Source organism: Cinclus cinclus, chromosome 5 (genome assembly GCF_963662255.1).
Source record: "Cinclus cinclus chromosome 5, bCinCin1.1, whole genome shotgun sequence".
In the NCBI taxonomy this organism is placed as follows: Eukaryota; Metazoa; Chordata; class Aves; order Passeriformes; family Cinclidae; genus Cinclus; species Cinclus cinclus.
In genome coordinates this window covers 23,969,921-23,993,851 of record NC_085050.1, presented here as the reverse complement: position 1 = coordinate 23,993,851, position 23,931 = coordinate 23,969,921, and the positions used below count along the sequence as shown (strand labels likewise).

At 37.5% G+C, this 23,931-nt stretch overlaps 1 protein-coding gene across 1 annotated transcript in view; it reads right to left on the bottom strand.

The window, feature by feature from the left end:
* Window positions 1-1,629: 1,629 nt before the first annotated feature.
* Window positions 1,630-23,931, bottom strand: part of GRXCR1 (glutaredoxin and cysteine rich domain containing 1) — a 39,122-nt gene continuing 16,820 nt past the window's right edge. Inside the window, exons 2-4 of the mRNA XM_062493485.1 lie at window positions 11,693-11,914; window positions 4,272-4,337; window positions 1,630-2,374 (exon numbers count right to left, since the gene is read on the bottom strand). Of these exons, the coding sequence (XP_062349469.1) occupies window positions 2,195-2,374; window positions 4,272-4,337; window positions 11,693-11,914 (468 nt within the window). The 3' untranslated portion in view covers window positions 1,630-2,194. The remainder of the gene's footprint in view (window positions 2,375-4,271; window positions 4,338-11,692; window positions 11,915-23,931) is intronic.

Sequence of the window (23,931 nt, the reverse complement as noted above, 5' to 3'; positions counted from 1 at the left end):
TGGGTGAATGGTGAGATGAAACATCTCATCAAGCAATATGTCTTCTCAGGGTTGAAGACTGTGGAATTACAGTATAACAAATGCACTGGCATTTTCTTCACTAGTAATTTCCCTCAAGGGTGAATTTGAGTATGTCATCTTGAGTTCAGTATTCACTGCTGTGAATGTTGTCACTCTCTAGATCCACATAAAGCAAAAAACTGAAAAAGTTTGTTTTCATGCTTTGGACATGATGATTTTCTAATCATCAGTATTCTGCTTCATGCTGCCTTTCATTCTGTATTATACCAGTCTGGGCTGCAATACTAGCCAGAAATAGAAGGCACACAACTCTTAAATTAAAGAAGGGTGATGTATTTTCTTTCTTTTCTTCTTACCCATGCAGTAAAAAACCAAACACTTCTGTAATTCAGAGTTTTATAGCTCGGGTTCTGCTAAGCATTATGGATAGCCTTTGTATAAATTTTAATTTCTCTCATGTTATGCCAAAGATCCAGATGCTTCCTCTGAGCCCTAAGGTAGAATCTGTAGGAGCAGTAGGATCATACAAGCACTTTCAAGCCTGCACATTCAATATGTAATAGAATATGCATAAATCCCTTAGATTCAAATGTTGAAAGAATAAGTAAGCTCAATTTGTCCAACTCTTCAGCACCAGCTACCACCTCTAGACACAGCAAGTGGGAGGGAGGTGGAGGAAAGATGGTTGTCTAATTATTGAGGTGAGGAAAATAAGGCATCAGAAAAACAAAAGTTTTCAGAAGGGTTTTTTTTTGCAATCCATGTTTTGTGCAGCTGTAGTTGTCCTGGTTTATACCCCAGCTGTGATGTGCCCAAAACACTGAAAGAATATCTGAGTTTTTAATCACAGAGAAATTAATGAAGGTTATATGGGAAAGAGGGAAGGGAAATGGGGTACCCAACCAGAGTAAACAACCTCTAGTAAAGCAAACCACAATTATCTAAAGCCCAGTCAACACAACTTTACAAAGAATGAGTCAAGAAGCATAAATGGCATGGCTCAACACTTGCTAATGCAGTTTGGGCAGGGTGAAATGACTACCAGAGAAGCCTTTTCTAGCTAACACAAATTTCAGCAAGGTGCTTTCTACTACATTTCCACTACTTGTCCCAGTACATGAATGAGAAGCAGGAAAATGAGGCAGGTGTGCAATGTCAATACGCTGTTGGTGATGGCTCGCTAAAGTTACCCTGTTAAAAAGTATTCTGTGGAAGTGCATGAATGGTAATGCACTTCCAAACTGGAATATATTCAGTGTGGAGAGCCCACAGTCCACTGAGGTTAATTGCTGACTAATTCTCTTGTGCTTGTGTTGGAGAAACCCACCAAAACTGGCAAAGGTATATACAGTACTGGAGTTGCCTGGCCATAGACCTGGGCTTTCCTGGGGAACAGATGCCCTGAAACAATCATACCAGGATAGTCATCAAACCACAACTATTACTAAGATGAAAAAGCTGACATCTCATCCTCAATTACTTTATATGCAGTTTATAAAGCTGTCAGGTGTTCTCACTGAATCATTATAAGATCTACTGTGGCATACAGAATCATAAAGCTCTGAGACACTATCACAGTTATGAACATCTACTATATTATGTGTTTATGTACTTTTGTCTAACAACATTAATTTTGTGACAAAGAAAAAGCAGTACTAAAAGAGAAAACTGATTCATAGGACTTTCAAGAAATGTTTCAGTTCTGTTGCCACATAGAATTCAGGACAGAATTCAGCCATAATGGCTTTTCAGAGAAGTGCTGTTTGGAACAGTCTTGGGCTAGTTCACAATACAAAATCTTTATTCTCACTGATTTTGGAAACAGCACTGCTCAATAATCTGAAGTTTAAGTTTAATTTTGTAGTAATTTTGAGTGCAGCACTCAAAAACACATACGATTCCTGATGATCCAATATCGGAAAAGAAAGAATTCATATAAGTCTTCCAGACTACAAATTTCTCTATAAGGAAACTAAAAAGATGTATTTTAAAGTTCATTATATGGTCGACAACTGAAGATTAAAAAGCTCAAATGCTCAAACCAGAAGTATACAACAAATGGATTTTTATTTACTGTTTTGGATAAATTGATTAATTAAAAAAAAAAAAAAAGAAACTATTACAAACCCGTGCAGTACCATAAAATTTGTTTGAACACGTGGAGATGCCGTTTTTAGCCTGCACAGCTCCTGCAGCGCTGGAGCCCGTTCTCATTGCAAGCAGTACACCTGAGGGCTTTGAACGAGTCCGTAAAGCAGTTCCGGAACACGGACATCTTGCTCCCATGGCACGCTGAGCACGGCAGGAAACCAAAGCCCCCACAGGAGAGGCACTCCTGAGGATGCTGGACTCTCTGCTCAAAGAATGAAAGAAAGACAAAAATGTTACCTCATCAACCACCATAAGGTCTAAGACAATGAGGACCCCAGGACAGGTAAAAATACATATCCTGCTTCCCATTTTGGTCAGGACCCACCACCCCAGCCCATGGCAAACCACCATGGAAGAGCAGTAAGTCTACATTTTGCTTTGGTCAGACCTACATGTCATGTCGGAGAGGCTCACTGCAGGTTCACCGGTCACTTTGTACCTCTGTAGCATGCATTTATACTTGCCAAAATACCAAGTTAAAGGATAGCTTGCATGCATCACTTGGATGTTGTCTAGGTCTAGATTAAATCTAGGAGGTATTGCAATGATTGAATCCAAACTCCAGGCAGATTATGGTGAGGTTATGTTTTCTATGCTCTATGTTAAGATATTATGACTTCCAACATTTGCATGTTCATGCTGAACAAAATATACCTATTACAGTTCAAGCTGATGATATCAAAAAGCAATTCATATCTTCTGACAAGTAGTACTCAAGGAAATAAGTGGTGTATTCAAATGTATGGGTGTAGAATGCTGAAACTTTAAGCATAAAGAAGACAGACTATCCATGTCCAACAGTTCTACCGAGAGAAAATTGCTTCAAGGGAGTCTCGAGGCCTCTCAGTTGTCCCAATTTCCAAGTAAAACAATAAATGTATTCTATCATTTTATTGGATTAAAGACAGTGGAGCATAGAAGAAGAGATTTCAAAGACAATTTCAAGTTTCACTTGCTGAAAGTGCAACTAATTTATCTAATGATTTCCTTAAAGTTCAAATCAGAGAAAGGAAAGGTATGTCACTTTGGTACTTACCACTGAGTGTTTTAGCATTGCACTGCTGAGTAAGCACTTTGCAGGTTTATTCACAAAGAACAAAAATCCATACAATTCCTGCTACTGTTTTCTGAGGAATTATGTGCGACTAAAAATTAGTGGCAACTTACTACCGGAGAAAAATCCCACAGAAAATGTAGGAGAACCATCAAGAAAAATTGAAAATATTTCTACAAATCTACAAATAATATGATTCATCTATTGAAAACTCAGACAAACATGCAAACAAGGCATTTTTTTTCTTTTTGTTCTGTAGCTCATAAACGTGCTTCTCTTCTTGACAAGGCAAACAGCTCCAATTACTCATCCAAGGACAACAATGGGAAATATGTCAAATTAACATTCTTTTTATCTCAGGTGTGCTACCATCTTTCATAATTTTTGTTTCATTGTTTGTTTAATTATTTTATTGAATATTATTGTAAATAATCTCAAAATGTTAAGAGAATATGTTTAAACTTTACATTCATTATTGCTTGTTAGGTTTGTAAATATACAGATACCTTTAGATGTAGTTAAGGGAACTAACAAAAGCTAGGAAAACAGAGCAAAATTGCTTTAGCTCAGTTTCTTGCACAATGGCCATTTCCTCCTTGAGCAGATGGCAGTTTGTGGAACCACTTTCTGCATCTCCAGCAATGAAAAAAACAGACTGCCCCTTGCAATTGTAGCAAACCATTTTTGAGAAAAAGAATAAATGAGGGAAAGAAAAAAAAACAAACCAACCAAACACACCAAAAAAACACTGAAAGGCAAATAAGCAGTGGTCGTATTCAGCAAGCAGTTATCAGTCTCCTGTAGTCTGACATTGTTTGTCTTATATATCTGTACTTTTTGTCCCAAGATTAGGACACACATTAGGCTAAGTAATAACATTTTAGGGCCTCCACTCCAAAAGAGGATGTAAAAAAGAGTAAAACAAAAAAAGCATTTGGGATCATCAGTCTATAGTAGAAGAAAAGGAAATGGTAAAAAAGAAAATGTATTTGATTACAAGCAGTAAATGTATATTCCCTATACTTATATGTAGAAATACAATTACCTCAATTTTGGTTAAGAGATCCTGCAGTTCCCCAGATTCATTCATTAGTAAAATTTTCTCAGCACCCTATTAGGAAAAAGAAGATGAAAAATGTCAGCCATGTTGCCATGAAAAAAAAAAAAACAGAGATGATTAGAAGATTTGGTCTTGAAATTTTAAACAGGCTGAGGATAAATTTGACTCACATTAATTATATTGCAATTAGGTCAAGCTTAATAAACCTAGAAAGAGAGGAGAATCTAATCAGAGGTCTGAGAGTAATTCCTAAAGTTTGTTAGGAGGTGACGTATCACATTACCTTTTCTGTAAAAAGTGACACAGCTTGGAAATTCTAATTGCGTTCCTTTTATTTTGCAGGGTAGTTTCCCGACAAAATAAAAAATATTTCTAGTTATCATGTCAAAAAACTACAATTTTATAAATATACAACTGTTCAGAGAATGCAGCAAAATGAGAAGAGGATTGTATTTCAAATATTCTGGTAGCTGAACAGGGAATTAAGACATAATGTGCCTAATGTATAACACAAGGAGAAAAAGAGTATTGAATACTCTAACAACAATAAAGTTAGACACAACAGTCAGTAATAACTTAGTCTGACTACATTAGGACTCTTGGGGTTTCTGTGTCCTGAACCAAAGCTCTACTGAATTGTTGGGGATTGTTTTCCTTCTGAAAGTAAACACTAAGAGACCTGCAGAAAAAATAAGGTGTCAGGGAGCATATGGAACTTTTTGCTCCCTTCTCTTCTAATTAGAGCAACACATTTGAAAGTCTATATTTCACTAAGGGAACCAATTTCATTGAATACTAAATATTGTGAAATACTTGCAGACGCTTTTAACCAGAATCCAACAAAAGGTGAGGAAACTGAGGTACAGATACCCAGGGCTTACTTGCTGCCAGGGCAATTGGCCACATCTTCAACACATGGTGAGTTCATGCCATTGTGCTGCCCCAGTTTGCTGGTCCCTGCATATCCAGGTTGTTAAATTCTGTCTCTAAGTTTAATTCCAGCATTAACTTGAAGGTGTGGTGGGACACTGGCACGGGGCTGAGATGCAGTGGGATGCTGGCACACATCTCAGATGTGCCACTAGTTTGAGCTGCCCACAGTCTGCCCCAGTTCCTCACCAGCACCTCTCACGGTTTCTGGAAAGTGCAGGAAAAGCTGCTGGTGAGCACAGGGAACACATGTGTGCCTCTAACATACCCCTAAGCATCCAGCCATTCACAGGACCTTGCTGAGGACTACTGAGGCTACAAGTGTGTAGCCCAAAAGCCAACTAAAGAAAACCAAACCTTTACAAGTTCTTTTTATGACACACTACTGAGGTTATTTTCCCTGTAGAAAGTCTTTTTGCTCTAGGTTTGTACAAAACAGCAGCACTTTTGACTGTGTGTTTGATTATTTTTATTTTAGTTAAAAAGGAAAATGTTAATATTTTAGCAGATGTGAAGAGCCACTTTTCCAGTGGACATTACTCTTACAGTGTTATATTTTCAAATAGATATTTAAAAGAAGAAGTATCACACAAGGTAATTAGTTGTGGTTAATTAATCACAGAAGATGATAGGGGACTGATGAGCTAGCCTAATTGTGCTGCCTCTTCTACTGAAATCCACTACAGGTCATGGACAGAGTGCAGCAGTTCCAACACATGTATTAGGCTGCCTGTGTCCCCAGCAGAGCAGCTTTTAGCAGACTGCTGCCCCTCTCACTCCTGTCCTGTCATCTCTCTGCTTTCACACAGAGGAGCAGGCAATGGGAGTGACTGGCACAACAGTGAGGACTGCCCAAGGCAGCCCATGGAGTATTAGCTTGGGGTCTGAATACACTGCAGCAGCTTAAGACAAAGCTTGTGCTGCTCATCTGAAGTAGAGACATGAAGGATTTGCAACATTATTGGTGATGGGATTGCAGCTCCCCAAATTCCTTAAGCTAGACAAGCCTCAATTTGCCCCTTTTAGGAAAAGGTCTCTTCTCTGGTGCCATAGGGAAAAGCATTCCTGTGACTTCAGCCCCATGTTACTGTGATGATACATGATAATGCTAATTGGCTTTTACAGCACAGTAATTAAAAATTTGACAGTTTTCCCATTATAGATTTATATTTTAAAGGATTTATATTTCTGATGACATTCAGCTAGTAGCTGGGTTCCTCTCAAAGTAGAAATCGATGTTTTTTTTAATTAAAACCCAAACATCAGAATGGCTATAAATGTTTTTAAGTGTTCCACCCTGTCTTCTCTGATTAATAGATGCCCCAAGTAAAATAAATAAAAGTCTGTAGAGGTTAACCTTCCTTCAGGATCTTTGAGTCTTAACACAGAGTCCATAATTAAGAGAGTAATTAAAGCAGCTGTTAAGTAAGTCCAATGGCTGCTTTCTGATTAGGAAGTGATGCCTTTCTTTTTCTTCCTAGGCTGTGCTCAGTCTGCAGTTACTCAGAAAGGTATGTGAAGCCTTAAATAGTCTGTCCCTTCAGAGAGTAACATAAGGAGTATGAGGGACAATGGGCATACTCTTCAGGAGAAGTGAGTTTTCAGGCTTTATACCCTTTTTTTAAATTTCAAAGCAGAAGCCTGTGAATCCTTTGTCTACTAATTTTTCTGAATCTCTACCACGCTGAACGAATCCAGGGATTGTAGTCAGATATTCCATTGGCAAGGAAATGCCACAGACTTGGCTAAATTACTCAACATTTTTTCCAGACCCTTTTAATTAATAAAAATATTTTCCCAATTATCCCTTGAGAAAATCCAGAAATTAACATCATATTTCAAATATTAAATTCCCATATATAATTCCCATTAACTGTAGAATTAGGACAAGGTCCACTAAGTTTTCTACTGCACCAACTCTGTCTGTTGCTACCTATCTTGGACATAAAGCACTACCATCTCCACAATGTAATTCTTCATCAAGGAATGAACACAGATATATGGCTCTGCATTTGGCTTTACAAGAATACCTGCAGGTTTTGGGAAGCAGCCTCTCTTCCATATCATTCCTTATACACTGAGAAAAATCATCCAGGCCCTGCAACATCCCTCTTGTGGACACATTTGCAGTGCAGATAAATTGCATGCCCTATTTCTTATTTTGCCGAGCACATAAGCAAGGCCTCTTGTTAAGGCAGCACAGATGTGCTCACACATTCCACCACCAGTGGCTCGTGTGACATCGGTGTGACCCAGCGAGGAGCTGGGCTGTGTGTGCCCTGCCTTTGCCCACCGCTCACACTCCCTCCAGCCTGCAGCCCCCCTCCTCTCACAGCCAGGGGCCCCGGGCAGCACATACACAGAGGGTGCAAATCCTGCCTGGAAATCAGCCCACAGCCTGAGAACACTGACATTGCAGTGTAGTACCAGCACCAGAAATTCTGGATTTGCTATGTAAAGAATGGGAAAGGTTGAGGCGTAAAAAGCAATTTAACCCTGCATTTCCTGGCATGTTAAACTGCGAAACACAGGAAGCAAGTGGGAAAAGGCTAAGTGACTGAATGCAGTAATTAAATATTTTTTTTTGTTTTACTGTCACAGAGCCATTCATATCCTCCTATTAAGTGAATACCAGAAGAATGTATTTAACAAAAACATTTCCACTGGAAATCAGCTTAAAGGAAACTGTTAATTCCTGTTATCTGTTTCACAAAAAAATATTTTACGCGTGTTTTCTAAAAGTCAGTTACAAAAATAGAAGCTTCAAAGCTTCAAAAGCTTCGTTATTCTTTGGAAAGGATTATAACCAATGTGTCAAATAAAATAATTTTACAAAATATCTCATGCTGGTTTGGATTCATTATAGCTGTGAAAACTAAACAGGAGATGTTTTTCTCCAGAAAAAAAAACAGTTTTAAATTCACATATCTGAAAAAAAATCAAGGAGGTTTGTATGGCAAGTGAATGCTGGAATTCAATCACATATTTCAAGCAAAAAAAAAAAAGACAATACTTGTATTTTTAAAATATTGTTTTGTGAGAGAGCATGTTTACAAAGAATGACTTATTTGCCTGTTTTATTTGCATCCCTTTTCCAGGAGAGTGGGTCTTTGCATAACATAAACCCTTAACAATTCTGAATGCATTTATAAGAGTAAATGAACATTCCACTTTATCTTTTTTTTTTCTGCGTAGCTTTCTCTTTTTTGGAAGTAATTTTTTTTTCTGCACTGGTATCCCAGCAGATGGCATAATTCCATTTCAGATGGAGACAACCTCAGGTGAAAAGAAGGGATTAGATCACCCAGTAAAGAGCATGCAGCACAAAGAAACAGCAATTTCCTGACAAACTGGTATTTAGACAGTGTGTGTCAAAAAATACAATGGTTCAGTCCTGAAAAAAAAGAGAAGGTTAAGTGCCCTGCTGTACTGCAGCATGCAGTACTTTCCTTGACAGGGGCTAAATATTATTTTTTTTTATTGCTTCTGCCCAAGTCATGAATTTGTTTCATTGTCCCTGTGCAGGCAATGATAAATTCCATAGCACTGTGAATATTTATCCCCACAGCCTCCAGTGGTCAAATTGTCTGTGCTTCTGAGTAGTTTGGGTACAATATACTCTATCAGATGCACATGTGCTGGGTTTTGGTGATTTTGTTGCTTTTATCTCATTAAGAATAATTTTTCACCTTTCAAAACTGTTCATTTTTTTTCAGGGTTGGGGTTTTTTTTCTCATTATGACTCACTGAAAGCTGCATAGCTCAATATAGATTCTTTGTACTGCTACATGCAATCTCCTTCAGGGAGGGATTTTTCAGGAAACAAATATTCAAAATGAAAAAAAAAAAGAAAAAAAAAAGGGGAAAAAGAAAAGAAAATTTATTTACTGTCACACCAGGCTTTGGTATTTCTGTGTTTCATTTGCATATCAGAAGTTAATTATTATAAAAAGCATTATAGAAATATCCACTGTTAAAATGAGACCAAATTCTTAATTAGTTCTCAATAGCATTTTAATGAAACACAAGCCTAGCACAGGTTCCAGCCAACATACTGCCTTTAGAGTCACAATGCATGTCTTCAAAAGTGAATTGACAGAGCTGGGAGCGGGGGGAATACTTCATTTCCAGACCTTCTCAACATGCACCCCTCTTTATTTCCCTAAATAAATGAATTTCAAATTCTCTTGTGAAGACGTATTAAAACAGAGAAATCAATGCCATAAGATAGTGGGGCTCGCCACATTTACCAAACAGAAAGAGCGCACACAGGTCCCTTGCCAGGGCAAGTGACAGGCTCATCCTGGGCTCTCCCTCCCCAGCATCCCACCAGCCACAGGGGCTCTGCTGGTAGCCACAGAGCGCTGCCCAAGCTAGCCCTGCTCGCCCTGAACTTGGCTTTCTCATCATGCTGAAGCACATCTCACCTCAGCTGAAGCACACCAGAGTGGTGTTGCAGAAAGCAGCAGTGCCTCCCAAGAGGAAAGTCACTGGACAGTGTGGAAGTCACAAACCCCGTGCAGAGCAGAGGAACTGTCTCATGCACAGTTCCTGCCTGCAAAGCTGATTTTCCATAGACAGTGTCACTCTTACATGGAATAACTTTAATTCTCTCATTAAACTAAAGTTTGTGCCAGCTAACTACAGAGTGCCTCATCAAGTTAAAGAAAAAAAAACAGAAGGGGAAAGGAAAAGAAGCGGGAAAACACATCCCATATCTGGGGGTTTTCCTGGTTTTTAGCAGCCCAATGCTTTTAGTTTTCTTGTACTACACAATGTAAGTGCAGTTGCCTTGCTGCAATAAATGTGTCTAGATCAGAGCACTAAATTATTTTGGTTTTCTTTGCCTGTAGGAGGTACATTTGTCTTTTCCATAGAAAGCTATCTTCCTAATTCACTTGCTTTCTTTTCTATACCTCTCCCAAGAATGGCATACTGTACTTAGAGAGTTTTAATGAGATTTTATTGGTTTTTACACTCTCACTCCTCTTTTAGAAAACAAGTTTATCACAACCTTTAAAAAAAGAAATGAAAAAAACCCAGCTGGTAGTGACTTTATGGGCCATCCATCATACCAAAATTATTGTATCCAGGCATATCCTACACTAAGCAAATTATTTATTTAATCCATTTCAATATCTTATCTGAATTCTTTTGACAAATTGGTCATACATGGACTGAGATTTTCTTGGAGTCAATCATAACTCACTACTTATACTTTTAATATAATAATTAGATGAGCAAATCTTTGTCTGAATCCTGTTGAATTTTAAACTGCTCTTGAATGTAACACTTCTACTTCTGGCTGGCTGGACAGCTCTCCAAATTAGAATTTTGATAAAAGCATATTCTCTAATGAAGTAAAAATCAGTGTTTGCTAATATTCTGCATAGAGGTGGTTTTACAGCTGCTCTAGTGGTCTGGCAAGGCCCAGGTCAGCAAATGCTTTTGTTACAACAAATGTAAGCAAAGCCTAACCCATGCAGAACACATGGAAAGCCTGGAAGAGATGGGGGAAAAGAGGACGAAGTGTTCACAGAGGCCAAATATTTATTATCCCTGACTGTTGGTTACACTGTATTTTGTTATTTAAATGTTTTGTGGAAATGAAAGATTTAAGTGATGCAAACACAGTAACCTCACTGTGTTTAAATAGAGTTTGCCTTCACAAATCACAGTCTCACAGTTGGTTCTAATTGCTAGCTTTTCACCACTCAAGACAAATACCTTCTCTGAGTTTTCAAACTATTTTCTTTGTGCCACTTTCCAGAATATTTTTTTCCTGTCTATGAGAAATACGTTTCAAAAGTACAGGTTCAACGAAAAGGTGATTTTGAATGTCAGTAGGCTTCTAGACCTAGAATACTGTGTACAGACTCGGATTTATTTTTCTATTTGGAGTTTATGTCTTACAATAGGGCAGACTTGGACTCTTCTCTCTCTTCTACAGCTGAGCTTTTTAAAAAGTAAGTATTAACCAATTTTGTATCTAAAATAAGTTCAGTTGACTACGGATCCTGACACAGACTACATCATCTAAAATTCCGTGTGTATTTGAAGTCTGACACCCCAAAGTGTTAGTCTCTTATTCAACACAAATATTACTGTATGACAGGTTTATGCTATGTGTGTTCATCTTCCTGGCTCAATCATACATAAAGGTTCTCATGAGGAAAATAAATCAATTTTTCACGGTTTCAACTACAAAATAAGATGTTTTTAAAGTAACAGATCATATCTCAGATTGCCTCTTACTCCCCTCCTGGTACTTTCTCCTTGGTTGTCTTTTGCATCTTCAGATCAAACTTATCAGTGAGGATCTGTGCAGTGCATACTACAGAAGAATTTCTGTCTTAGCTTGTTACCATCACTGCAGCATTGTAGGCAATTTTCTAAAAATCCTGCCTCTCATTCATCAAGACTTTCATCTGCTCTTCCCAGCTGTAAAATAAAACATCGGTTCATGCTTTACTTACCCCAAGATAATGGCCATCAATAAACACAACAGGGAGTGAGGGAACTTCACAGACACTTCTGCATCTTTCATCTAGCTCTTTTCCATAATCACTGTTCAGAGCAATGTTTTTTTCTTCAAACTTAACTCTGTGATTTTGAAATATCTTTCTGACCAGTTCGCATCTTTCAAAAGTGGTTCTCACCACACGAAGACTGGTAGTATAAATTATTATGCGGCCAAACTCTGGGACTGTTGAGACCTGGGGAAAAAAATAGTTTGCATTACATTAAGCTAAGGGTTAATATCATCCAAGTATTGAACAATTTTATTTAAAATATTATTTAGGAAAAAAAACCAACATTTTAAAAGCACAATCCAACATTAAACTTTTTATCAAATGGGAAGATGAAACAGGAGGAAGGAACTTCTTGAAAACAGCAATTTAAGGCAATTTAACTTGTTTAAGTAAGATGCAACTTGACTTTTTTGGAAAGTCTTAAAGATGGTGAGTCAACGTATATTTTCAAGAAACGGATATATTTTAGATCCTGGTGGAATTCCAAATGTGAATAAATTGGCACTGTTCCCTTGATGTCTGATTCTGTTAATATAATCACTTGTGTTTGCACAAACAGAGTCTGATAGTACCCAGACTAAGACTAAACTCGTGATATTAGATGTTGCTGGCAATCTGCTTCAGGACAAGAGCCTAAGCTAATCCTTAGCATGTCCATGACCAAATATTAAATTTGAATACTTTAGGTCTCAGTGCTGAACTAGATTATGACTACAGACGGTACAGATGTACTCCTAGTTTTCAATATAGTTCCACAACAAATTAGTCTAACATTCAAACAACAATAAAAACTATATTTTGTGCATATTCAATGTCCAATAAAAAAAAAACTACTGCAGCTAGCTGGAAAAAGTTTCACACTACAATTCAGATTTTACTTTTTACTCCACTGTTCCATAAGTAAAATTTATGCCATTGCTTTCCTATTTAGGATGACAAAAATTAGATAGTATACATACTACAGGTATTAATTAGCCCAAATTATCCATTGTATTCAGCAAATTGTATTTTATAATTTCATCAGTTTTCCAGGAGTCAAAACACAAGTTAGAAAATAAAAAGCAAGGATACCTCTACTACACTGTAGCACTGTATGGAAAATGAACCTTGATGGGGGAATAAATAATGGCAGATGCCATTGCAGATTTTGAGATATAATCAGTCATGATTTATCTTACTACCTAAATAACAAAGAACAGCCTCAAAAAAGTATATACTGCTTAGAGAGGTGTTTACAAGGTTTTTTATATAGTCAAGAGTTCTCAGGAAAAATATTTGCTTTTCACAGATCACTTATAGAGTGCTGGAAGGGTAATTGCCAACATATGTAGCCATGGCTTTCATCTCCCAATCAGGAAAGGAACCGTGTTGTGATAGGTCAATATTTTTTCTCTTAGAATACATGTCAGAAATTCTATTTTAGGAGGAAGTTTTATAAAAATGGGCTACTTTTCTGCAGCCTGTTTTCCAGGGCGAAAATCTGTTACACTGCTACTGCAGCACTGACTCTCCTCCAGCATATTGTTCGCATGTTCCAAGTGAGAGAATTAACTCGTTCTCTCCATAAAAGACAAGTACTCTACACAAATACTGCAAAATATTTTAGTAACCACACATGGGTTGCTTGAAGGAAGATGAGTTTGCTGTTTTCATAAGAAAACAAAAGAGGTTCTTAAAAAAATATTTATTACATAGAAAATTTTACATATTCCTCATTTCTTCCTCTTTGGAGTGTCAACACATTTTGAAGTGCAAAACTATCCAACAGGATGGAAGCTCTTGTTCCTCCATAGCTCTAATGTCTAATGCTGCTTGTTCCCAGACATCAGAGACTGGCAGCATAGGTATAGACAGTCATTATCTAGTGAAGCATCAGGACTGTGGGTGTCCCTACAGCATATAAATAAGCAGCAGAAGAGATGGAAAAATGGAAAGTTGTAAAGTGATCCGGAAAGATATCAAGTGGAAGGGTGTACAAAGAGTCACTTTTTTGTTTATTCCTTTCTTTTATCCTAACATGGCAGTGAAGAAATACTATTGTTTGCCCTGAAAAGTATCAAGGACATTGGTTAAACTATTCTTCAGGGAAATTTTGGCAAAAACCTTGTTTTCTGTGTTACAAATGTACACAACTTGTCCTTGCAAGGACTTTTACCATTGAAAGAAATCCTTTTTGTAACCTGTCTGAAAACCATATTGGTAATGAACAACAGGGGGGTTATAATAAGAATTTCTGTTAATTCTTATTTTTCAAAGCAATATAAAGGCTGCAAACTGTAATAGTTAATTACCAGATTACACTTTTGAAGTAAACCAGTAAACAATGTGTTTTTCCTTCCTAGTTTGGAGTTGTGGCAAAAACCTAATAAGTCCCAAGCAATGTAATCATTTTTTCTAAAAGAAAGACACTTTAGAAAATGAACTTTTATAATTTTGCCTTGCAAACTTGAAATTAGAATCACCTCATGCATATAAAACTCTAGGTGAAATTCAGCAGAAGGCTGCTCTCTGGTTAGTGGGTATGACAAAACTTTAATAAAGTTGTGGAAGTTGGACAGATGGATGTACCAATGGAGCAACTTACATTAATCACTTATTTGCACTTCTTGTAGGTGGAATTCTCATTGAAGCAAGAAGTTTATGCTCGCTAAGATTTTCATATATTTTTCATATATTTTTAGATAGCTAATGTATGGCTGTAGCTCCAGTACATTTCCTACCCTTTTCCCCTAGATAGTAGAACAATAAGCTAACCTTGTAATACATTCCTGAAATACTGTTTAGTCTTATTGTCAGGAAGAGTGCCTACAAGAAGAACATTTTTTTCCCAACCAGAATCTGAGAAGTCATAACAAGAAGTGTAGCAAAGACTCCCTTGGACTAACTCCAGGGCTGAGTTACTGGAGCAACTGAATCTCCTATTGGATGTACCCATTAGATATCCTAATTAATTACCTCATAAAAATTGTAGAAATCCATTCAGGTGTGCCCATCACCACTTGGCCACCTGGAACCCTCCAAATAAAGGTCTGCTTTTTACTTTACTATTCTAATACTGCTGCAAGGGTTTTTTCTCTTCGGATTATAAGCAACATTTACGGATGCCATTTGGCCTAAGGTGGCAACTATTGTGTCATATTCAGGAAATCCTGTGCACATGGGCCAAGGTTATACTTCAGAGAAAGTGCCTGTCTGGAAAGATTGCCAAGGAAGGGACTTAAGTCTTCAGAGGGAAATAGTTTCTTTAGTAACAATTCTCTACATCATTTACAGCTCTTATTTTAACAGCCCCATGTTAGCATCTCCCCAAGACTATAAGGACACATTCTGCTTTACTGCCTCAGCCTGAAGAGCTTGCACTTTTCTTGGGAGTGTCAAGTTGCCAGCAAAGCCAGTAGCATGACTTGCATCACTTCACAGCAGAGCTGCCACTTCCAGCCTAAGGAACGGATGTGCTTTTTTTCTGTCTTTTTTTTTTTTCTGTCTAGAGAGAAAGAGTAACTGTTTCAACAGTTCAATCTTGTTCATGATTGAACATGAAAAACCACAATGTTATTTAATTTGTGCCTGGCTCAGTCTTTTCCCAAACTTCTTTATCAGGTCGGTCAGGGCTTTTGCAAATCATGGAATCATAGAATCATTGAAACATTGAATGGTTTGGGTTGTAAGGGACCAAGTATCCAACTTCCAACACCTCTGTCAGGAGTAGGGACACCTCTCCAGTTTGTTCAAAGCCCTGTCCCTCCTGGTCCTGATGTACAGCTGAGGGAAATCCGTCTCTCTTCCATCCCAGAGGCATCCATCTGACATTGTTGCAACTAAATATAATCCTTAACTGGGCAAATCTTGAGGGATGTTATCTATGAGGCTAAATTTGTGAGCTCATTATCAAGTGGCACCATAAAAGAAAGAAAGAAATTGCTGATGAAAAAGAGAAGGCTAAATAGAGCAAGAAGATGAGCAACAAAATGAGGGGATGCTGGGGACTGAAAAAGGGCTGAAAATACAGAACTAACCCAAACCAGATGATAAACCAAAACCTAAAATGTCAGGATACTGAGAGAGCAAGAGTAGTAAGAACTAAATATGGAAATAAAAACATGAAAATATGACCAAAAAAAGAAAAAAAAACAGAGACAGGCAGTAAAACAAAACAAAGTAAATGATAAAACAGAGAGGTGGTCAATGAAATAAAACACCCTGTACCTTTTTAAAAAAATCCCAGTAGTCAATGGAACTGTAAAACAAATATATTACAGAATATTTGAATCTCCAAGTTATTTGAAAATTTTGAAGTGTCTCAAAAAAAACCTGTTGTATATTACTAGAGCTTCAGAAATATGAAATATTTGAGAACCACACTCCTAAAACCTGTCTTTTAGAATTTGCCTTTTCTCTATAACAGTTGCCTTGACAATAATAACAGACTTCTCAGAAGCTCTGAAAAAACAGTACAACAGTCAGGTGTTTCCATGGTGCTTCTGAAAGCCAGATAAATACCACAAATCTCTCATTAATATCTCTGGGTTCAGACTTTCCCCACTATATCTTATCCCTGACTTTTGGGTCCAGCTGCAGAAGTGTCCATGTTTTCCTATCAGTCTCATAATTACCCTGGCCCTGACCAGTTCCACCAGTCTGAGCAGATATTTCACTTCTGTTTCTCTGGGGAATTTATAAAATTAATTGTTGAATAACAATACTAAATTAATTCCTCAGCATATTTGCCATGAATCACTCTCTAAACACTACAGATTTTCTTTAATGTATTTTACGGCATTTTTGTCTGTCTTGCTGACTTTGAGTAGCTTTTCATGTTTGGACCAAAAACTTAACATTGGTATTTTTGCAGCATGACTAATAGCTATTAGTGGCTCAAGACAATGTTTTTCTGCTTGTAGTGTAAGGACCACTGCTATCCCTTGGGGCATAAGGTGATTGCTCTTATAACAAAGGTGAAATTTGCTTTTTGAAAACCTTTGTATATGACCATGTCTGCAAACAACTAAACAGACGTCCATCAGTGAGAGGAATAGTATACTCATGACATTAACCTCATTGTTATTTGGTTGCAAATGAAAACCATGAGAGCAACAGTACCAAAGTAGTCATGGCATTTTTTTTAATCCTTTTTCTAGAAAGAAAGTATGTGTTTTAACCCTATCAGTTGAAAAGAGCAGCTATTAACATACCTATACATAGATCATTCATGTCAGTGAAAGCATCACCCACAAATTTACATTTGATTCTTTTAAAGAATGACATAATAAATTTAAAAAAATGTGCTGGTATAGTATTTTGATAAAACTGAAATGCTTTATCATATATGACTTATTTAAAGGTTTTTACTATGTTCAGGTATAACACTCAGCACGCTGTTCATGCAATACTGAATTGCTAGTGTAATCTAAATCAAGGGCTGATATACCCTTCTCTGTCTCACAATATCATCTTTCAGCATCTCAGAGTGTTCTGCTGAATTATGCACCCCTTGGCTCTGTAATTAGATACTATCAGGCTGGCAGAAGTATCTGCTTCACTTAGTAGGCTGAGACAGGAATCTAGAGCACATTACTAACCCTGTGCCAGAGATGCTTCAGTGAGTAAATGCAACACTCGTGATCTGACAAAACTATTGAGCACAAGAAAATGAGTTTTATATAAATATATATATATATATATATAATGTATGCTTGCATGTCTAAAAACTTTGAAGTAAGCTGCTTACTTCATAATTGGAATTACGTCATTTCTAGCTTGAATTTGTATCAGTAACCGAGGACAGGAAGAACTATGATTTAACAATAATCTGATCACAATCTGATTTGAACTTTCTATTTTTATTTTACGCTAAGAAAATGAAGAGAAGAAAATAGCTATGAGTTTCTTGCTGATGAAATTCTTCAGGAAAAATGTGCCAAAAATTTAAGCATTTAATTTCTACAAGATTTAAAAGCTTTTACTAGCTTTTGCATTTTAAAAGATTTCTAAAATATATACTAAAATTAGTAAATATTTTCTGAAAGATAATTTGATAGAAAGTCAAAAATTATAACCTAAATGTTTCAATTTTTTTACATGATTCTCCATGAGAACATACATATTTAAAAATGCATAGCATTTTATGAAAAACATATTTTTCATCAAGTCACTGATTATATGAAAACATGCAACATTTGAATGAGATGGCTGAAGATTGAAGGTCTATATTTAAGCAAAAACCACAATATTTGCCATCATAACCACACAGAACAATGTTAACGGTGTTGTGAGCCAGTCCTTTCTGTTTGTTGGTTGCCTGGTTCAATTAAAATTTTAATGCCATTTTTCAGGAAGAATTGATTTGGTAGATTTCATCTACCAAAGTAAAATGTTTTTCTTTGGCAAGTAAGATCTGTCTATACATACTGAAATTGTTGCAAACAGTCCCCAGCCATGGTGTGCGTTTTTCATATGGAATCACATTCTCTTCCACTTCATTGTTTGCAGTCCACCCCTTTATGGGCTCTCACACAACAAAGCACAGTGCATATGTAAATTTGAATCTACACTCTCTCTTAAGTACTTTACTACATTAAGACTTCAGTCCTGTTTGCATTGCCTTCAAGGACCCAGCACTACATCAATATCCAGTAAAATTCAGAACTTCATTAAATTCAGGAAGCCATATATATTCTAAACGCTCCACAGAATGGAGCCTGGTTTCTGCAGCACAGCACTCGAATGCTCAAGTCAAAGCATGTACTGGCCTTCTCTTAAAATAACACTACAGTTTTTCCTATGCAGTTTTGGCAGTTCCAGGGACTATAAACTGTAGGTCTTGTCGTCTTTGACCCCCTTAGGGCAGTGGAATGATATCACCAATAGCCATCCCCATGACTATCAGCAAGCTGAGAAGGTCCTCTGACACCAATTTACAAGTGAGGCCACCAAGAGCTGCACTGCTAAACAAGATAGGTAGAGAGTCTGAGACACACCCAAACAAATACTAGCTTTGCTTTCTCAAAAATGAGTGATCAGGTCACTGTTTTTCTCAGCTTTTAAAAGAGCACAAATACCTGTGTGGCTTTTGTCGTGCTGTGTGCTGTAACTCACCCCATCTAGAAACAGCAGCCTTAGGAATATATCAAAATTCAAAAAGCTGTGTAGGAGCCCAGGCTCCTCTGCCTGTTGTAACACAGGACGTGGGACATTTTTTCTCTTCCTGTTTGCATTTCATAGGGCTAAAGTTGGGCACAGTTACAGAGAAGGGCTGTGATCCAGCAACAACCTGAATTCTTTGATCTTCTAACTCCTGGATTATTCTTGTCTCTCTTATCTACAAACACAACATATACTGCTGATTGTAAAATAGCACAGTTTTACCTCCTGAAGGTTGACATCCTTAGAATTGTTCAGCTGTAGTGTGAAATAGATGCAGAATGCAATTATACCTTGGATATTGGTTTAGCATATTTATATATGTCTGTAATTCATTTCTACTTTTCAGACTGTACATCGGTGTTGGGGATGTCAGAGGAACAATAGCAAAAGTAATAATAATAATACATGTGATATTTATCCTGTTCCTTTTATCCCAAAATCACTTGGCAGTATACTAAAATATGAAAAACCAAAATGAAGTCTTTCTACCCTCTGACACCATGTGTATGTGTTTTTACCCTTTCTGTTCCTCAGATACTGCAATACAATATCATGTCTCTTTTTCTGCCACTGCAGGCTTTTCCCCATATCTTCTGCACAGACTGCTGTTCAAGAGATAGTAAAGTGTTTTCATTTCAAAGCAGAAAAAGTACTTATAATACCACAGCAAAGGAGTACAGGGCATGACCTGACCTCTCCCTGCTCTTTGTAATGCTTCAGCCATGGATGGGCAGGCTCAGAGGGTAGAAAGACTAAAGCTGAGCTCACCTCCCAGCATCCTTATTGCTGCTCATCCAGCACACACTCACACAACCAGGTTACAGCCTGCTCACAGGTGACCTGAGCTCTGATAAGAGAGCAGGTTATCTCCCCAGGGCTCATGGTCTCCTGCTGGACTCTGTGACCTCTGCCTCTGTAGCCTCTAGAGTCAAAGTGTGTGATACGTCTAGCTCTGACTCTGGGGTAAAAGCAGCTCCTGTTCAACAGGGCACAGCGATGCTGTGAAGTCAGCCAGGACAAAATTTATTTCAAATAAATAAAAAATATATTCAAATTAGTTGAAAGAAGATTGCTCTCTCTCCACTTCCAGTTGGATTTTATTTATCAAGTGCTGAAAGTTCTATCAGTATGTTCTTATGAATGTATTTATGCTATTCAGCATGTGATAGGATGAAATGAAACATTTGAAAGTCAGAAGCAAATCTGTGATTGACTCTAACCTAGTCTGCCCTTCTCCTGGGAAGAAACACTGTAATATAATGCTTGTTTCTCTTTGGTTGCTCAGTCCTTATTTCTCTCTCACCTCATATTTACCAATTTGACATCTCCAAGAAATTCCTCTCAAATAAATTTTAAAAAAAAGGAAAAAAAGAAAAAAAAAGAAAAAAAAGAGAGTGTCTGGGAAGACCCTTGGAAATGTTCCTCTGTTTGGTAAGAAAGAATAATATTTTCTTTGTTCCACAAAGACACTCCTTACAAAGATTGAAGGGGAAGAGGCAGGAGATGCTGGAAATAGTTTTGTTCTAAGAGGTTTACATGAGACACTAGGAGCCAAAACAAGGAGGGTCCAACAACCTCCTTTCACATTGTGCAGTTCTTTGAACCAATCCAGTATTCAGCAGAAGCCAGACAAGATGTCCCTATACTGTCCTGTGACATTTGTAGTAAGTCCCTTCAGGAAGAGCCTCCTGTGTGGGGAAGAGGCTAAGAGAGGCTATTATTTGAATAATAGGCTATTATTTGAATACCCCTTAACTGTTGCAGAGATCTATGTGATTCAATTTGCTAGTGTCCTCTTCCCCTCACATCAGCCTTATAAAGGCACCAAGTAAAGCACAATACTATGGAGCACAAAACAAAAATCAATACAATATTAGAGCCAGACACATGGTCCCACATGTAATCCTGTTGCCTGTAAAAAGTTGGACTGCCTACAACCTTGAAATTTCCACTGCCAAAGAAAATCATAGAGTCATAAAATGGTTTGGGTTGGAAGCAAACATTGCAGACTGCCTAGCTGCACCACCACCCCCCCAAGTTATGGCCAGGAACACCTTCCACTGAATCAGGTCACTCAAAACCCCATCCAGCATGGCCTTGAACATTTCCAGGGATGGCGAATCCACAGCTTTTCTGGACTTCTGGGCACCCTATTCACAACCACCAATGTAAGAATTTCTTCCTAATATCTAATCTAGACCTACTCTTTTTCTGTAGGAAACTATTCCCCCTAGTTCTGTCTACATCATTATGATGTGACTTCTTTTGCATCAGAAAAAATCCAACACAAAATTCAGTATAGTACAATTTTCTTAACAGCATTAACCAGAGAAAATTATTTCAGTAAATTTTCATCAACCATTGCAATCACCATGCAAAAATATTATGCATTAATTTTCTGAGGACAGAGAGATTCAGTTCTTTGTCATTTACAGCAGGAACCTCCCAGTACAACATTAAGGCAGCAGTCAGAAAATATCTAAGCCAAGTTTCAGCAAGGCATATGATAACATTCCCCTTAATTTTCAAAGTGGGAAGAGTTCTGTGGGATCTCACACCAAAATAGACAGTTGAAACCTCAAATACCACCTTTCAGAATCATTATGATCCCTCCTACAAAATAGGTTTCTGTAGCCAAATATTTCCTGGATTAAATAGCACTTCAAATCAGGAATTGGGTGTTGTCCCATTGCTTTGGCTCCTTTGAGTTTATCAGTCACGGTAAGCCATAGAAATAATTACCCTAGGATGATTATTTTATATCTATTTGTTTGGTTCACAATACACATATGTTTAGAGGTCTTTAACCAATCCTAATTGATAACAAAATTCAGCCTTGTAAAAGTAAATGTGATGGAAAGAATTCACAAGGCATTCACTAAATAAAGTGAATGAAACAGCACCATTTCCTAGAATACTCTAGGCAAAGGGAATGTATTTGTCATTAAGAAGGTTGACTGGAGGTATACTTCATAAAATTATTTTCTATCTCTTGGAGCACAATTCTTCAAATACATATAAGTGACTATTCACCTGGATAAAGTTCCATTGGAGCCAGTGTATGCATTTTACCAAATTCAGTGTTTTCTTGTCAGGCGAGCAAAATGGTCTCAGACCACATGGGAGGTACATTTGCTTTGTCTGACATTGATCTTCATTTTCACTGAGAGTTTGAGTGTTTCTCAGCCTTCAAGTGACAGGGACTCAGTGCATTCCAGCCTTGTTTTTTCATCTATTAGTTTAGTAACTGCATTTTGTCATCTCTGAAACAAGCTCATTGGGAAAGGAGAGAGCAAAGTTAATGATTACTCTGATGCTGTTCATCAAACAGCCTGTTCTTATCCTCTTTTTCCCCTCATCAATTCATTTAAGAGTAAGAAGGCTTGCTATACAAGAGAAAAGGTGTTGAGATTACTTTATTTAGAAACACAGTGTTTTCAAAACGGTTCCATTGAGACAGAAAAAAACATTAGACCACCAAGCTTTTTATTTCCAGCAAAACAAGCTCAGTTTTTCAGTGGGAAAATACTACTGTTTCTGATTAGTAGTTTTTGCTTTTCATGGTTGTTTTACAGTATAGTTAATATGAGAATGCTTAATATCTACTTTTGCCTATATGGAACACAGCATTGCCCAGAGAAGTTGTGGATACGCCTTCAATGGAAGTGGTCAAGGCAGGGTTGAATGGAGACTCTGGGCAACCTCATCCAGCAAGTGGCATCCCTGCCCATGGCAAGGGAGCTGGAATTAATTTATCTTTAAGGTCACCCCCAACACAAACCATTCTATGATTCTATAATTCCACATCGTGCAAACTCCAGTCAGCGCCTGTCCTAAAATGAACTTTCTTTGGCATGGGGTTATGCCATATTTCCCCTCTGTGCCTAATCTGTATGGCAAGGGTGATTGTAGCATGCTGTAACCTGGCATCCAACCAGGGAAACCTTTGTTTTCCACAGGTGCAGTGCTAGTAGGAGATTTATAAGTTAGTGTTCCTGATGTTTGATTATCTGCTATGTTTGATGAATGGCTTTCAGCTGAACACTGAGTGGCAATATAAACATTTTTTCTTTGTTTGATGTAATCATTGGATCAGGAAATTGGAACTCATACTTCTGCACAACTGTGTTACAGTGTTATGGGATGTATTAACTCTCCGATTTGCTTCTTGGGTCTTTGCATAAAATAATCACTGATTGGAAGTGCCTATTAAATTTTATTACCACCTCTTAAGAGCTAGACTGTGCCAGTCAGGTACAGACGAAGAGCGAAATTCAGGAAAATTGAATGGTAAAAACTGCACAAATTTTGCAAAACTTCAAATTACCTTGTGGTCAGAACTGAATTTCAGGTGAAAATTACACTGCAGTTTGTTCTTTTAGCTAAAAAAAGAGTAACAAAGTAAATTCACCATAAAATGCAGTCAAAATATAGGTATTTTTAAACAGCAATCAAAAGAATGAACAAAAGCATTAAATCAATGTTGATCATCAACAAGTGTTGTTGAAGTACAGTATTAAAAAACCTCCTATGTACTCCCATTCATCTGTCTTTGCCAAAACTTCTGAATTCAAGTTGTAATTGAAAACTCTTCTCTCATCCCTTTTTCTTTCTTTACTTCAAAGATCTAACCAGATTGCAGAATAAGCTTCCCTTTCCCCCCAGAAAGCCTGATTGTTCTTCATCTCTCTTCTATGTCAAAGTCATTAATTTTAAAATAAGGTTTAAAATGAACACCCAATTTTGCCATGCCTCCAGGAGTGACTTTATTTCCTCTAACACTGTTCACGTGTGGAAGCCATTTTTCTGCTGCCTCTCACTTTTGGCTTTATTCTCTCAAGACAGCGTACTTCACTGCCATACCTGAAGTTCTGACAACTATTAAGTTCTGACAACTGATTTAAGTGAGGCCCTTACCTTTTCATGAGATTTACATAAGGTCAAAATTACAAGCCCATGCTGCAGGTGGGCTAAAGGAGTGGGTTGGAGCCGATTTCCGTGGTGCCAGCTCAGGAGTAGATGGCACCTCCATTTTATGT